At 42.0% G+C, this 14,876-nt stretch overlaps 2 protein-coding genes across 12 annotated transcripts in view; one reads left to right on the top strand and one right to left on the bottom strand.

Annotated features, from left to right (window-relative positions):
- mettl13 (methyltransferase 13, eEF1A lysine and N-terminal methyltransferase) overlaps positions 1-7,626 on the bottom strand; it is a 38,556-nt gene extending 30,930 nt beyond the window's left edge. For 10 of the 11 annotated variants that reach the window (XR_010975566.1, XR_010975567.1, XR_010975568.1 and 7 more), the window contains exons 1-2: positions 7,310-7,606; positions 4,592-4,752 (exon numbers count right to left, since the gene is read on the bottom strand). Coding sequence is in view for 5 of the 11 variants with exons in the window: in XM_068037790.1 (XP_067893891.1) it covers positions 4,592-4,744 (153 nt within the window). In the remaining 6 variants the exon portion in view is untranslated. Of the gene's footprint in view, positions 1-4,591; positions 4,753-7,309 lie in introns of all 11 variants that reach the window. The other variant, XM_068037789.1, reaches the window with a different exon arrangement.
- Positions 7,627-7,760: 134 nt separating this feature from the next.
- Positions 7,761-14,876, top strand: part of itpa (inosine triphosphatase (nucleoside triphosphate pyrophosphatase)) — a 30,964-nt gene continuing 23,848 nt past the window's right edge. Inside the window, exons 1-4 of the mRNA XM_068036511.1 lie at positions 7,761-7,895; positions 9,785-9,842; positions 9,927-9,991; positions 11,364-11,437. Coding sequence (XP_067892612.1) covers positions 7,833-7,895; positions 9,785-9,842; positions 9,927-9,991; positions 11,364-11,437 — 260 coding nt within the window. The 5' untranslated portion in view covers positions 7,761-7,832. The remainder of the gene's footprint in view (positions 7,896-9,784; positions 9,843-9,926; positions 9,992-11,363; positions 11,438-14,876) is intronic.

The following is a 14,876-nucleotide window of genomic DNA, read 5'->3' as shown; positions in this document are numbered from 1 at the left end:
ATATTCTGGTAAATTCTGGGGATAAAAAGAGTGAGGAAACTAAGGATATTGTATCAGTCGAGAAAAAGTATTGAAGAAACTTGAGGGGCTAAAATCTGACAAGTCCCCGGGACCAGATGGCTTACATCCTAGGGTTCTAAAAGAGAAAAGCTGCAGAGATAGTGGATGCGCTGGCTATGATTTTCCGGAATTCCTTAGATTCAGGAATAGTTCCTTCAGATTGGAAGTTGGCAAATGTTACGCCGCTTTTTAAGAAAGGAGATAGAGAGAAAATAGGGCCAGGCCAGTTAGCCTAACATCAGTCGTTGGAAAGATGCTGGAAACTATTATTCAGGAAGTTTTAACATTGCACTTGGAAAAGCATAGTATGATTAGAACAAGTCAGCATGGTTTTACTAAAGGGCGATCCTGTTTGACAAATGTATTCGAGTTTTTTGAGGATGTAACTAGTAGGGTAGATAAAGATAAGTAGATGTAGTAGACCTAGATTTCCAAAAGGCATTCAATAAAGGTGCCACATAAAAGATTAATAGGCAAAAATAGGGCTCATGGTGTTGGGGGTGATATATTAACGTGGATAGAGGATTGGTTAACAGACAGGAAGCACAGAGTGGGCATAAATGGGGCATTTTAAAGTTGGCAGGCAGTGAATAGTGGGGTGCCGCAAGGATCAGTGCTGGGGCCTCAGCTATTTACACTTTGTATTAATGACTTGGATGAAGAGACAGAGAGTAATGTATCTAAGTTTGCTGATGATACAAAGCTCGGTGGAAAGATAAGCTGCGGGGAGGATATAGAGAGGCTGCAAAGAGATATAGACAGGTTAAATGAGTAAAGATGGTAAATGGAGTATAATGTAGGGAAGTGTGAAGTTGTTCACTTCGGTCATAAAAATAGAAAAGCAGAATATTTTTTAAAAGGTGTGAAACTGGTAAGTGTTGATGTTCAGAGAGATTTGGGGGTACTCATACAAAGAACACACAAAGTTAACATGCAGGTGCAACAGGCTATTAGGAAGGCAAATGGCATTTTGGCCTTTATTGAAAGGGGTTTGGAGTACAGGAATAAAGAAGTCTTACTAAAATTGTACAGGACTTTGGCGAAACCACACCTGGAATACTGTGTGGTTTTGGTCTCCACATTTAAGAAAGGATATATTTGCACTGGAGCCAGCGAAGATTTACTAAATTGGTCCCTGGGATGAGGGGGTTGTCCTATGACGAGAGGCTGAGTAAATTGGGCCTACATTTTCTAGAGTTTAGAAAAATGAGAGGCGATCTAATTGAGACATACAAGATTCTGAAAGGGCTTGATAGGGTAGAAGCTGAGAGATTGTTCCCACTGGTCAGGGAATCTAGAACACGGGGACACAGTCTCCGGATAAGGGGCCAAACATTCAGGACTGAGATGAGGAGAAATAATTTCACTCAAATAGTTGTGAATCTTTGGAATTTTCTACCTAAGAGGGTTGTGAATGCTCTATCATTGAATACATTTAAGGCTGGGACAGATAGATTTTTGGTCTCGCAAGGAATCATGGGATATGGGGAGCGGGCAGGAAAGTGGCATTGAATCCCAAGATCAGCCATGATCATATTGAATGGCAGAGCAGGCTCGATGGGCCATATGGTCTACTCCTGCTCCTATTTCTTGTGTTTGTGATTCTTTGGAAAAAGAATTACACTACTGGGGAATGGAATACAATGTGGTCACCAGCAGCATCGAGTATGCCTCAGTCCCAAAAAGGCATGATTTGCCTCTGCCCGATAATGTGCCCCTTATTATCTCAGTTAAGTACCTTCTACAGCACAGGTACAAATTCTTCCACAGCCCCCACCCCACCCCAGCTGTCCCCATAGTCTAAAACCACCAATCTTACTGTCAAACTATGGGCTGTTTTGTTCTATGAGCCCAAATCCAACGGCAGCTGGGTAAAGATTTCTGAACTCCTTACAGAATCCACCTTTGGATCACCTAGTTATAAGCAATTGTAAAAATAAAACCCTCACCACATCTCCCATACCTTTCACCTTCAATAAGGAATGGCAGGCTCCCTTCCCTGAAAGAGGTTCAAGAATGAAAGAAAGAGCTTACAATTATATAGCGCCTTTCATGACCCCAAGATGTTCCAAAGCACTTTACAGCTAATGAAGTACTTCTGAAGTGTGGTCACTGTTGTAATGTAGGAAACGCAGTAGCCAATTTGCATACAGCAAGGTCCCACAAACAGCAATGAGATGACTGAACAGATCATCTGTTTTAGTGATGTTGGTTCAGGGATAAATATTGGCCGGGACTTGCTTCGAAGTAATGCCATGGGATCTTTTCTGCCCATTCGAGAGGGTAGATAGGGTCTTGGTCTTATCTGAAACTTGGCACCTCTAACTGAGTAGCACTCTAGATTCTGTGCTCAAGTCTCTGGAATGGGACGTGAACCCATAATCATATTATATCTCAGGTTAGTTGATCACAGCTCTGTACTGACAGAAAACACAAAGAAAAAAAACTTTAACAATGCCTGTAGCTCAACTCCAAACATGGCTGCTTTAATGGAGTAACTCAAACCAAAATGGTAGATATCTACAAGCAAACAGGAAGCAGTACTATGTTACTGTGCTGAGCATCCACTTAGAAGCTACAACCAGTCTTTTCTTCAGAATCAAAAATACAATCTTCACAAAAGATGGGAAGATGTAGATATTGTAGTTAAGGAGGAGGAATGTGCAGCATTGGATGTGATAAACATAGGCAGAGAGGAAGTATTAAAGTGATTAGCATCCTGGAAAGTGGATAAATCACCAGGGGTGGATGAAGTGTTAAAAGAAGCCAGAGAGGAAATAACAATGCTCTGACCATCATTTTCCAGTCCTCACTGGATACAGGTATGGTGCCAGAGGATTGGAGGACTGCTAATGTTGTACCTTCGTTTAAAAAGGGAGCGAGGGATAGATCGAATAATTACAGGACAGTCAGTCTAACCTCAGTAGTGGGCAAATTATTGGAATCAATTCTGAGACAGAGGATAAACTGTCAGTTAGAAAGGCACAGATTAATCAAGGATAGTTAGCATGGATTTGTTAAGGGAAGATCGTGTCTGACTAACTTGATTGAATTTTTTGAAGAAGTAAAAAGGAGGATTGATGAGGGTAGTGCAGTTGATGTGGTCTACATGGATTTTAGCAAGGCTTTTGATAAGGTCCCACATGGCAAACTGGAAAAAAAATAAAGCTCATGGGATTCAGGGAAATGTAGCAAGCTGGATACAAAATTGGCTCAGTGGCAGGAAACAAAGGGTAATTATTGATGGGTGTTTTCGCGACTGGGAGACTGTTTCCAGTGGTATTCCGCAGGGCTCAGCACTAGGTCCGCTGCTTTTTGTGGTATATATTAACGATTTGGACGTAAACGTAGGGGGCATGATCAAGAAGTTTGCAGAGGACCCGAAAATGGCTGTGTGGTTGATAGTGAGGAGAATAGTTGTAGACTGCAGGAAGATATCAATGGTCAAGTGGGCAGAAAAGTGGCAAATGGAATTCAACTCAGAGAAGTGTGAGATGATGCATTTGGTGAGGTCCAACAAGGCAAAGGAGTACACAATTAATGAGGAATGCTGACAGGTACAGAGGAAGTGAGGGACCTTGGAGTGTATGTCCACAGATCCCTGAAGGTAGCAGTACATGTTGATAAGGTGGTTAAGAAGGTATATGGAATCCTTGCCTCTATTAGCCAAAGTACAGAATATAAGAGCAGGGAGGTTATGCTGGAACTGTATAAATCATTAGTTACGCCACAACATGAGTACTGTGCGCAGTTCTGGTCACCTCATTACAGAAAGGATATAATTGCACTAGAGAGGGTACAGAGGAGATTTCCAAGGATATTGCCAGGACTGGAAAAATGCAGCTATGAGGAAAGATTGGATAGCCTGGGGTTGTTCTCCTTGGAACAGAGGAAGCTGAGGGGAGATTTGATTGAGATGTACAAAATTGTGAGGGGTCTGGATTGCGTGGATGGGAAGGGCCAATTTAACTTAGCAGAGAGGTCAGTGACTATGGGACATAGATTTAAAGTGATTGGTAGAAGGATTAGAGGGGATATGAGGAAACATTTGTTCATCCAAAGGGTGGTGGGGGTCTGGAACTCACTGCCTTTAACAGTAGTAGAGGCAGAGACCCTCAACTCATTCAGAAGGTATCTGGATATGCACCACAAGCACCGTTACCTGCAGGGCTACGGACCATATGCTGGAAACGGGATTAGGCTGGGTGGCTCGTTTTTCAGGGATCGCAGACACGGCGGGCCAAGTTGCCTCTTTCTGTGCCGTAAACTTTCTATGGTCCTATGATTCTATGACTAGGGGCTAAAGAAGAAATCAACCAGTTTATTTCTAACAGGATAAAACTGATGTAAAAGCTTTGTTTTTTTAAAAACAAAATTGTTGAAACACACATTAGTGGCCAAACCCAGACTGAAAATTTAATTCAATATGAGCTTGATTTTCTGCTAAAATACAACTAAATAACCATTTTTGTTTTAAGAATGAACTTCTATTAAAAAATTACAATTTAACAAGTTGAGACTATGACCGTACCTTATCTTTAGGTTTGATATACCTGTGCAGTACTGCACAATGATCCACATAAGTCCCATACCACTCAAAGGCACTTGCACCCCTTTTTTTGAAGAATGTCTCCCAATATTCGGCAGAACTGAACTCTTTTGAGCTCTTTGGCAGTAAATTCATTTTCAAACCTTGGCAAAGAAGGGAAATTGCTTGTTAACATATTACAAATTACTGTATCCCAAACTTTAAAAGATCCAGGTCTTCATATTTCAGTACACCAGCAGCATAAGGCAAAACAAATTAAATTTTCAAAGCTGCCAAAATCTTGGTTATAAATGAGGGTGCACTGATATTTGCTGTAAAATGCAGAGCCATTTAAAAATGTGGAATAGAAATTACAGATGGACATTATAAGATTTGTTTTGGGGCTCTGGAGCAGTGATTTTGGAGACCTTGAGCTACATCGGTTAAACTAACTCCTGAATTGTGCCAAGAACAACTAGAGCGACTAGATTTTTGCTCCTTGGTTTACTTGATGTCAGTTTATCAACTAACACATCACAAAGACTTGCCAGCTCTGAATGACAAATTCAGCCCCCCCTCTACCTAAAAATTAATTTGAAAGGGAGAATACAACATAAAACAATTTTTTAAGCTTTTGTAGTAAAGATTGTGGTTCAAGAGCCATGAAAATGTGTTTCCACTAGTAGTTGCAAATTATTAGAAAATTCCTGTCCAACCTCCTTAGGTGATCAAAACTAGTCCATGAGATCATATTGGTTCTGATTCACCTCACCAAGCTCAATAGGTGTTCTTATGCTACGCTAGGGTAAGGGAGAGAGTAAACATAATTAGTTACTTCCTTATTTTTCAAATGCCTGGGCTTTTAAAAGGCCAGCTAGCTCAGCTAGAACAAAGGAGCAGCAGTATGGTAGCTGTGCTCATTGGTTAGCCATGGCAGTTTTTTTTTAATCCTAGTATCCCACTCTTCACAGAATCATTACAGTGCAGAAGGAAGCTGTTCGACCCATTGTGTCTGCACCAGCTCTCCAAATGGGCAATTCACTTGGTGTCATTCCCCACCTTCTCTTTTAACCCTGCATCATCTTCCTTTTCATTATTACAGTCTAATTCCCTTTTGAATGCTTCAATTGAACCTGCCTCCACCACGTTCTCAGGCAGTGCATTCCAGACGTTAACCACTGGCTGCATGAAAAACTTTTTCCTCATGTCACTTTTGCTTCTTTTACCAATTACTTTAAATTTGTGCTCTCTCGTTCTCGATCCTTTCACAAGTGGGAACAGTTTCTCTCTACCTACTCTGTCCAGAACCCTCATGATTTTGAATACCTCTATCAAATCTCCTCTCAGCCTTCTTTTCACCAAGAAAAACAGTCCTAACTCCTCCAATCTATCTTCATAACTGAAGCTCCTCATCCCAGGAACATTTCTCGTGAATCTTTTTTATACTCTCTCCAATGCCCTCACATATTTCCTAAAATGTGGTGCCCAGAATTGGACACAATACTCCAGCCGAGGTTGAACTAGTGTCTCATACAAGTTCAACGTACGCTCCTTGCTCTTGTACTCTATGCCCCTATTAATAAAGCCCAGGATACTGAATGCCTTATTAACCGCTCTCTCAACCTGTCCTGCCACCTTCAATGCCTTATGCACATATACACTCAGGTGTCTCTGCTCGTGCACCCCCTTCAGAATTGTACCCTTTATTCTATATTGTCTCTCCAAGTTCTTCCTACCAAAATGGGCGGTGCAGTGGTTAGCACCGCAGCCTCACAGCTCCAGGGACCCGGGTTCGATTCTGGGTACTGCCTGTGTGGAGTTTGCAAGTTCTCCCTGTGACCGCGTGGGTTTTCGCCGGGTGCTCCGGTTTCCTCCCACAGCCAAAGACTTGCAGGTGATAGGTAAATTGGCCATTGTAAATCGCCCCTAGTGTAGGTAGGTGATAGGGAATATGGGATTACTGTCGGGTTAGTATAAATGGGTGGTTGTTGGTCGGCACAGACTCGGTGGGCCGAAGGGCCTGTTTCAGTGCTGTATCTCTAAATAAAAATATAATAAATATAATGAATCACTTCACTTTTCTCTGCATTGAACTTCAGCTGCCACCTGTCCACCCATTCCACCAACTTGTCTATGTCCTTTTGAAATTCTACACTATCCTCCTCACAGTTAACAATGCTACCAAGTTTTATATCATCTGCAAACTTTGAAATTGTGCCCAGTACACCAATGTCTAGCTCATTAATATATGTCAGGAAAAACAAGGGTCCCAACACTGACCTGCTGGAGAACTCCACTACAAACCTTCCTTCAGCCCAAAAAACGATTAACCAACACTCTCTGTTTTCTGTCACTCAGCCAGTTCTGTATCCATGTTGCTACTCTCCCATTTATTCCACGAGCTATAACTTTGCTCACAGTGGCACTGTATCAAACACCTTTCTCCATGTAGATATTTCATTGTTCGTACAACAACCACCCTAATTTTCAAAGGCTTCAATTCCATAAGCAATCGTCCTATCACCACAACCAGACCCATCAAATATCATTTATTTAGAGTGGCGCTCATGCGTTTGATTTCAAACGTGACCTCTATTGAGATGTGTCACTCTTAAAATTAAACAAACCTCAATATGTTTTAAACAGTCTACGGTCTTCGCATTCTTAGTGATCACAAATCCCACTAACAGCCATGCACAACAGAAATACTATTTAACACACCTTATTCACAGCACCTTCCATGGTACAACATGGGCAACGACTCTGCAGGTACATTCTGTCCAAAACACATTTTATCGCAGGTAGCAAAATGTTACATTCCAGCGAAGAGCACGGACTAGTAATGTTAACTTTCCCTCTGCATATACTATGAATTTTTATGCCAGCATTTTTCTGGTTTTATTGCTATTTTTTTTGGTGCATAACCCTGAATGATTTATTGGGCAGAAACAAAAAGGACAGCTCCAGTAAACCTTTGGCGACAGTTAGTCCATTACCTGCTCCCCTCTGAGCTCACACCATGTGCAATGACAATTACTCCAATCAGTTTCCGGGTACTGAAGAAGCTGATTGGACCGCCGGATGCTCCCCGAATGCAGCCATTGGCTGATTCCATGTTCCATCGTTCCATTGGGATGACATCCTGGGTTGCAAAGTTTGGGCCAATCGCAAGCGCCGCCCGTACCCTCACCCGGAAACAGCCGAAGCTTTAGCTTTCTCTATTCCACACTTTACAGGATCGGCAATGGCTGCTAATTCGGTTCGCAGCCTGGTGTTTGTTACTGGTAACGCGAGGAAACTGGAGGAGGTGGGTCAGGGTACAACAGGGTGATATTGTCGCTGTGCTTTCACTCTGGACACCCCTTCACTGATGGGCTTTCTAACTGCACTATATTGTCATTATACCGGGCACAGGGCTGTCAACATACAGGAAATGAGGTTTTACTGGTTGCAATCTTCATCTTCTCATTTATTTAAATAGGCTGAAAGCCTGGCAGGATGGTACCCTTTTTATTAGGTAATAACTTGCATATCTAAGTAGGAAGCGTGAAAGGTTTAAGTGTGGGCGCTTCATTGAAGTATCAAACTGCAATTGGTACGTGTTATGATTGATAAATTCATACCTTTGAAAAAAAATTCTCAATCTAATATTTCTTTCCCGCTTTTTTCGCTTCCTATATCTGATTTGACACTGATTTCACTCACTCTAATTAATTCTCGCTTTCAGTCCTTAACTCTCATTGGTTAAGGGAATAGACAGTTGATCATAATAATATAAAAACAAAATACTGCGGATGCTGGAAATCTGAAATAAAAACAAGAAATGCTGGAACCACTCAACAGGTCTGGCAGCATCTGTGGAAAGAGAAGCAGAGTTAACGTTTCGGGTCAGTGACCCTTTATCAGAACTGACAAATATTAGAAAAGTCACAGGTTATAAGCAAGTGAGGTGAGGGTGGGGCAAGAGATAACAAAGGAGGTCTAGATTGGACCAGGCCACATAGCTGACCAAAAGGTCACGGAGCAAAGGCAAACAATATGTTAATGATGTGTTGAAAGACAAAGCATTAGTACAGATTAGCTGTTAATACACTGAATATCGAACAGCAGCAAGTGCAAACCTGAAAAAAAACAGTGGGTAAGCAAACTGAACAAACTAAGATGAAATGAAAAAAATGCAAAAAAAAAATTGTAAAAAATGTAAAAAAAAATGAAAGTAAAATGGGGGGCTGTCATGCTCTGAAATTATTGAACTCAATGTTCAGTCCGGCAGGCTGTAGTGTGCCTAATCGGTAGATGAGATGCTGTTCCTCGAGCTTATGTTGATCATGTCGTTCATCATCAAGTTCCCAGAGGCATTGTTTCCCTTGCTGTGTTATCAGCTTACACTTCCAGCAGTTTTGTGGGCAACATGGTTCAAGTTGAAGGGTACGGGAGCAAGACTAACAGGACCTGCTGTGTGATGCCCTGCTCCAGCAAATTCTAGATCATTTATGCAATTAATGTTGATATTTTACTTTACAATAAATTGATGTAGGGTTGTTCTCTCTGTCTCTATCCCTCTTTCCTCACTAGCCTCTCAGTATCGGTGGGGGAGTGGGGTAGTAAAATCCTGTTGATACAATCTTGAGTTGCTTTCAGCTGCATGTCCTGCCCTGTGATCTTCAACATAATGGCTAAGGATAGCAATGTTATGGAAACACCGTGAAACAAGGTGTTAACATACTGGGACTGTTGGGAAAGGGGTATTTGGCTGTGTGTTTTTTTTTTGTTCTTGGCATATGAGTGTCATGAGTAAGGCTGATATTTATTGTCCATCCCTAGCTGTGTTCGAGAAGGTGTTGGGCTGCCTTTATGAGCTGCCGTAGTCTGTAGTGAAGGAGTTCCAGGATTTTGGCCGAATAATGAAGGATTAATACTACATGTGCAAGTCAAGATGGTGTGTGACATGGAGGGGAACTTGGAGTTAATGGTGTTCCCAGGTATCCTGCTGCCCTTGTCCTTCTAGGTGGTAGTTGCTTTGGGTTGGGAGGTGATGCTGCAGTGCATCCTTTAATACAGATAGAACAAAATATTGAGTAGGATAGCTGGATAAGGTGTTTGTTGTTTTACCTTAAGCAACCACAGTTATTATGAAACCATAAAAAGCCTTTAATTATAACTTGGACTAAATCTTGCTCTGTCTTTGCAAAACAGGTTGTTCAAATTCTGGGTGACAAGTTTCCTTTCACGCTTATTTCAAAAAAGATTGACTGTAAGTATTAATTCTAATTTGCTGTGCATAATAATTGTAAGTTAGATGAGACTTTCTGTAAGTTGATTATTAATTGTTCTCCAGTACCAGAGTACCAAGGTGAGCCTGATGAAATCTCAATAAAGAAATGTCAAGAAGCAGCCATACAAGTAAGTGTCAGCTTCCAGGGCTTTTTATCATCTGGTCTCTGTTTACGAGTGATTTGTCATGTAATTGTATGAATAAACTGCACTACAGCCTTCCATTCTATTTATCAATTAGTTTTCTTTGAATATTGCTTATCTAATTCTTTCAAATAAGAAAGACTTGGATTTATATAGCGCCTTTCATAACCTCAGGGCATCCCAAGTGCTTTACAGCCAATGAAGTACATTTAAATTGTAGTCACTTGTAATGCTGGCACACAAGTGGTGGCATATGCAAATTCACAGTGTCTAGCGCACACAATAAGAGGTCTCATGAGATCCATGAGTCATGCCATCATTTAACTAGAAATTGGGTAGGAAAGCTGCTCTCAAGATTCTGGGTCCACTTATGAGTGTGACCCGTGACACTGCACCCAAGTGAACATTTACTGTAGACCCATAAATTTGTAATGGCTGCCAGGCAAATATGTATTCAGATAAAATCTACAAGATGTTTTTATTTGAATTGAATGACTTTCCTCGGACACCTGACCAAACATGGTGACTATATTCTGGGGCTTTGTGTATCAATGCAAGCTATAGACCATTTTCTGTGCATGAGTCTAGTTTTTCTTTTAACCCTGTATGTACTGTGATGGGATGAAAGAAGCCAAAACCATAATATGGAAACAAAATGCTTCACTTTTGTCACAACCAGATAATGCCAGCCTTCCCTGTCCCCTCACCCTGTTTTGTTAGTGCACCCACAGTAAGTTCTGATGCCTGCTTTGCAAATAAGTGATCTATTTATACATAAATTATGTATAATTATTCTTATGAAATTGCATCTACTTTAGATGCATTGAATTCACCAATAGTTGTGTGTGGAATGTCACCAATTTTTTTTTGGCTGCCTTTATTGAAGTCACTTACTCTTTGCGATGCAGTTATGTGGGCATCTGCGACCCTCCAGTACCTCATTCTAAATGGTGAACATAGAGGGCTATTCAACCACAGGTTGCAACATAACCAAACCTGATGCTCACTTCAGCTCTAAATGGAATTAATTTCCAATAGGGGTAGCAGTAAGGAGCAAGAATAGATTTTCTTCTTGCTAGCAAGCTGATGGTCTGGCTCAGAACAGCTAAGTAACTGACTTTCTGATCAGTGCTATTCTGAGCAGTGCCCTTGCTCACTAGGCCACTGGGGGAAGTTTGTGATGTTAATTACTGATTTAACATGCAAGATGTATGCCAAATTGCAGTTAGTCTGTAACCTGAACAGCCAACAATGAGTGTCCAACTGTGGATTCTAACCTTAAACAAACTTGACAATGTTGGAGTACAGTTTTTTTTTTTGCTTGGTGACATTAAACATGCCAACTTTATTTCTCTAGATTCAGGGTCCTGTTATAGTAGAAGACACATGTTTATGTTTCAATGCCCTTGGCGGACTTCCTGGTCCATATATGTAAGTAGAGTATTGATGTGTTACCAGTCACTGCTCCTCCTTATTTTCAGTGGATTTACTTTTTGGGTTAACATTTATTTTACACTGAGCTATACAGACCAGAGATTCCAGATCTGACGTCTGGTCTGTGTTAAGGCCGTTGATCTCGGCTTGGGGCAGTGTCAGAATAGTCGTTACTGTCCAGAGTTCCAGATCAATATGCAGTGACCTTTCCTGGGAGGTGTGTAAAAGTGGACATTAGGTGAGGACAGGGTTGAGCTCAAAGGCTAATCAGCTACAGATAGCATCACATATCAGCATTTGTGTGTGAAGGATGGGCACTCATACAAGATACTGGAGGGCTGTTGGGCCCTGTGTAACAATACCCAATATGAATCAGTACCTTCAGGGAGAAAGGGTCCACGGAATAAATTTACATATTTAACTTAAAACCTGGCGAGCAAATTGGTTAAGAGGTAAGAGACAGAGTAAGGATAATGGGTGTATACTTTAATTGGCAGGTGTAACTAGTGATGTCCGCAGGGGAATGACTCGGATGAAGGAACAGAGAGCTGTATATCCAAGTTTGTTGTCAACACCGCATTTGTAGGCATAGTAAATGGTGTAGAGCAGAAAGTTGATTGATTGAGTGAGCAAAGCTGGGCCAAATACAGTACAATATGGGAAAGGACAAGATCATCAATTTGGACCTAAGGAAAATGGAGAGTATTTTCTAAGCAAAGCTAGGAACTGTGGAGAAGCAGAGAGATTTAGAGTTTCTAGTACAACAATCTCTAAAAGCTAGTGGTCAGATACAAAAAAAAAGTAAAGAACTAATGGAATGTTAGACTTTATCTATGGGTGGAAGTTGTGTTGCAATTATATAAAGCTTTGGTTTCACCCCATCTGGAGTACTGCATTCAGTTCTGGGCACTGCACCTCAGACAAGATACATTGGCCTTGGATGAGGAAAAGTACAGGTTAACCAGAATAATACTGAGGTTAAATGGATTTAAATTGAGGGCAAGTTGTATAGACAAGGCTTCTATTACTTTGAGTATAGAAGACTAGAGGATGTCTAATTAGTGTTTGTTTAAGATTCTCTCGCGTGCTCACTCCTCCCAATAGTACAGCTCCCACTTTCCCCAGTACTGGTGCCAGTGTCCCATGAACCAATTTGCTCATGGCTCGGGTAATCCAGAGATTACCTCTTGAGGTTCTGCTTTTTTAGCTTGGCCCCTATCTGCGCTCACTCCCTAAGCAGAACCTCTTTCTTAGTCCTATCTATGTCGTTGGTAGCTAAGTGGACCATGACAACTGGATCTTCCCTCTCCCACTGCAAGTTCCTCTCCAGCCCTGAGCAGACGTCCCAAATTCTGGCACTGGGCAGGCAATATAGCCTTATGGACTCTTGATCTCGGCCACAGAGAATTGACCATACTGTCTCCTGCTACCACTACATTCCTGTTTACTCCCTGCACTTGAATGGCTTCCTGTACCACAGAGCCATGGTGAGTTTGCCCATCCACCCTGGAGCTCTCGCTCAGAATCGTAGAACGTTTACGGCACAGAAAGAGGCCACTTGGCCCATCGTGTCTGTGTCGGCCGAAAATCGATCCACCTATTCTAATCCCACCTTCCAGCATTTGGTCCATAGCACTGCAGATTATGGCACTTGAGTTGCATTTCCAGACACTTTTGGAACTCACTGCCTCAACTACCCTTTCAGGCAGTGAGTTCCACACTCCCACCACCCTCTGGGTGAAAAGGTTTTTCCTCATCTCCCCACTAATCTTTCTACCAATCACTTTAAATCTATGCCCTCTTGTCACTGCTAAGGTGAATAGACCCTTCAGCTCCACTCTATCCAGGCCTCTCACAGTTTTGTACATCTCAGTCAAATCTCTTCTTGGCCTTCTCTGTTCCAAGGAGAACAACCCCAGCCTATCCAATCTTTCCTCATAGCTGCATTTTTCCAGTCCTGGCAACATCTTCATAAACCCTCTCCAGTGCAATTACATCCTTCCTGTAATGTGTTGACCAGAACTGCACACAGTACTCAAGTTGTGGCCTACCCAATGATTTATACAGTTCCAGCATAACCTCCCTGCTCTTATATTCTATACCTCGGCTAATAAAGCAAAGGATTCCATATGCCTTCTTAACCGACTTATCGGCCTGTCCTGCCTTCGGAGATCTGTGGACATTCACTCCAAGGTCCCTCGCTTCCTCTACAATTCTCAGTATTTTCCCATTTATCATGTATTCCTTTGCCTTGTTTGATCTCCCCAAATGCATCACCTCACACTTCTCCAGGTTGAATTCCATTTGACACTTTTCTGCCCATCCAACCAGACCATCGATATCTTTCTGCAGCCTACAGCTATCCTCCTCCCTATCTACCACACGGCCAATCTTTGTGTCGTCGGCAAACTACTTGATCATGCCCCCTACATTTGTGTCCAAATTGTTAATATATACCACAAAAGCAGGGCACCCAGTACTGAGCCCTGCAGAACGCCACTGGAAACAGCCCTCCAGTCGCGAAAATACCCGTCAACAATTACCCTTTGTTTCCTGCCACTGAACCAATTTTGTATCCACCTTGCTGCATTTCCCTGGATCCCATGGGATTTTATTTTTTTAACCAGTCTGCCATGTGATCAAGTTGGTCAAACAAGATCTTCCTTTAATAAATCCATGCTGACTATCCTTAATTAACCTGTGTCTTTCTAAGTGACAGTTTACCCTGTCTCTCAGAATAGATTTCATTACTTTGCCTACTACTGAGGTTAGACTGACTGGCCTGTAATTATTCGGTCTATCCTTCGCTCCCTTTATAAACAGAGGTACAACGTTAGCAGTTCTCCAATCCTCTGGCACCACACCTGTATCCAGTGAGGACTGGAAAATGATGGTCAGAGCATTGTTATTTCCTCTTTTTTGCTTCTTTTAACAGCCTAGGGTACATTCATCCGACCCTGGTGATTTATCAACTTTTAAGGATGCTAATCCCATTAATACTTCCTCTCTCCCTATGTTTATCACATCCAATACTTCCCACTCCTACGGCAAGAGCCGTAGGCGCTTGCTACAGACGTGGTTGCTGTGGAACACTTTGATGTCCACGAGCTCCCGCATAATGCAGCTGCAACATATCACTTGCCCTGCCCATCCTTATTGTGTTTTAATAACTCATGAATTATTTTCTTAATTTTTAAAAAATGAATGCCTCTCCTCACCAGTGTGCAACCAGTATGTGTGACGGAACTGTGTGAGCTGAATTGGCAAACCAGGCAAATCTTGTGTGGCAGGAAAATATATTGGGGAATCACGCTGACAGTGACTGAGCCTCTAACTTGTGCCCAACCACTGAAATCAGCATCCAGCAGAGGGAGGAAGCCCATCCCTGTTCTCTCCGTGGCAGCAGGCTGTAGAGAGACTTGCCAGAAACATTATA

The sequence above is a fragment of the Heterodontus francisci genome, chromosome 8 (assembly GCF_036365525.1).
Source record: "Heterodontus francisci isolate sHetFra1 chromosome 8, sHetFra1.hap1, whole genome shotgun sequence".
In the NCBI taxonomy this organism is placed as follows: Eukaryota; Metazoa; Chordata; class Chondrichthyes; order Heterodontiformes; family Heterodontidae; genus Heterodontus; species Heterodontus francisci.
The sequence above is the reverse complement of the archived record's forward strand: the minus strand, read 5'-3'. Positions and strand labels throughout refer to the sequence as shown.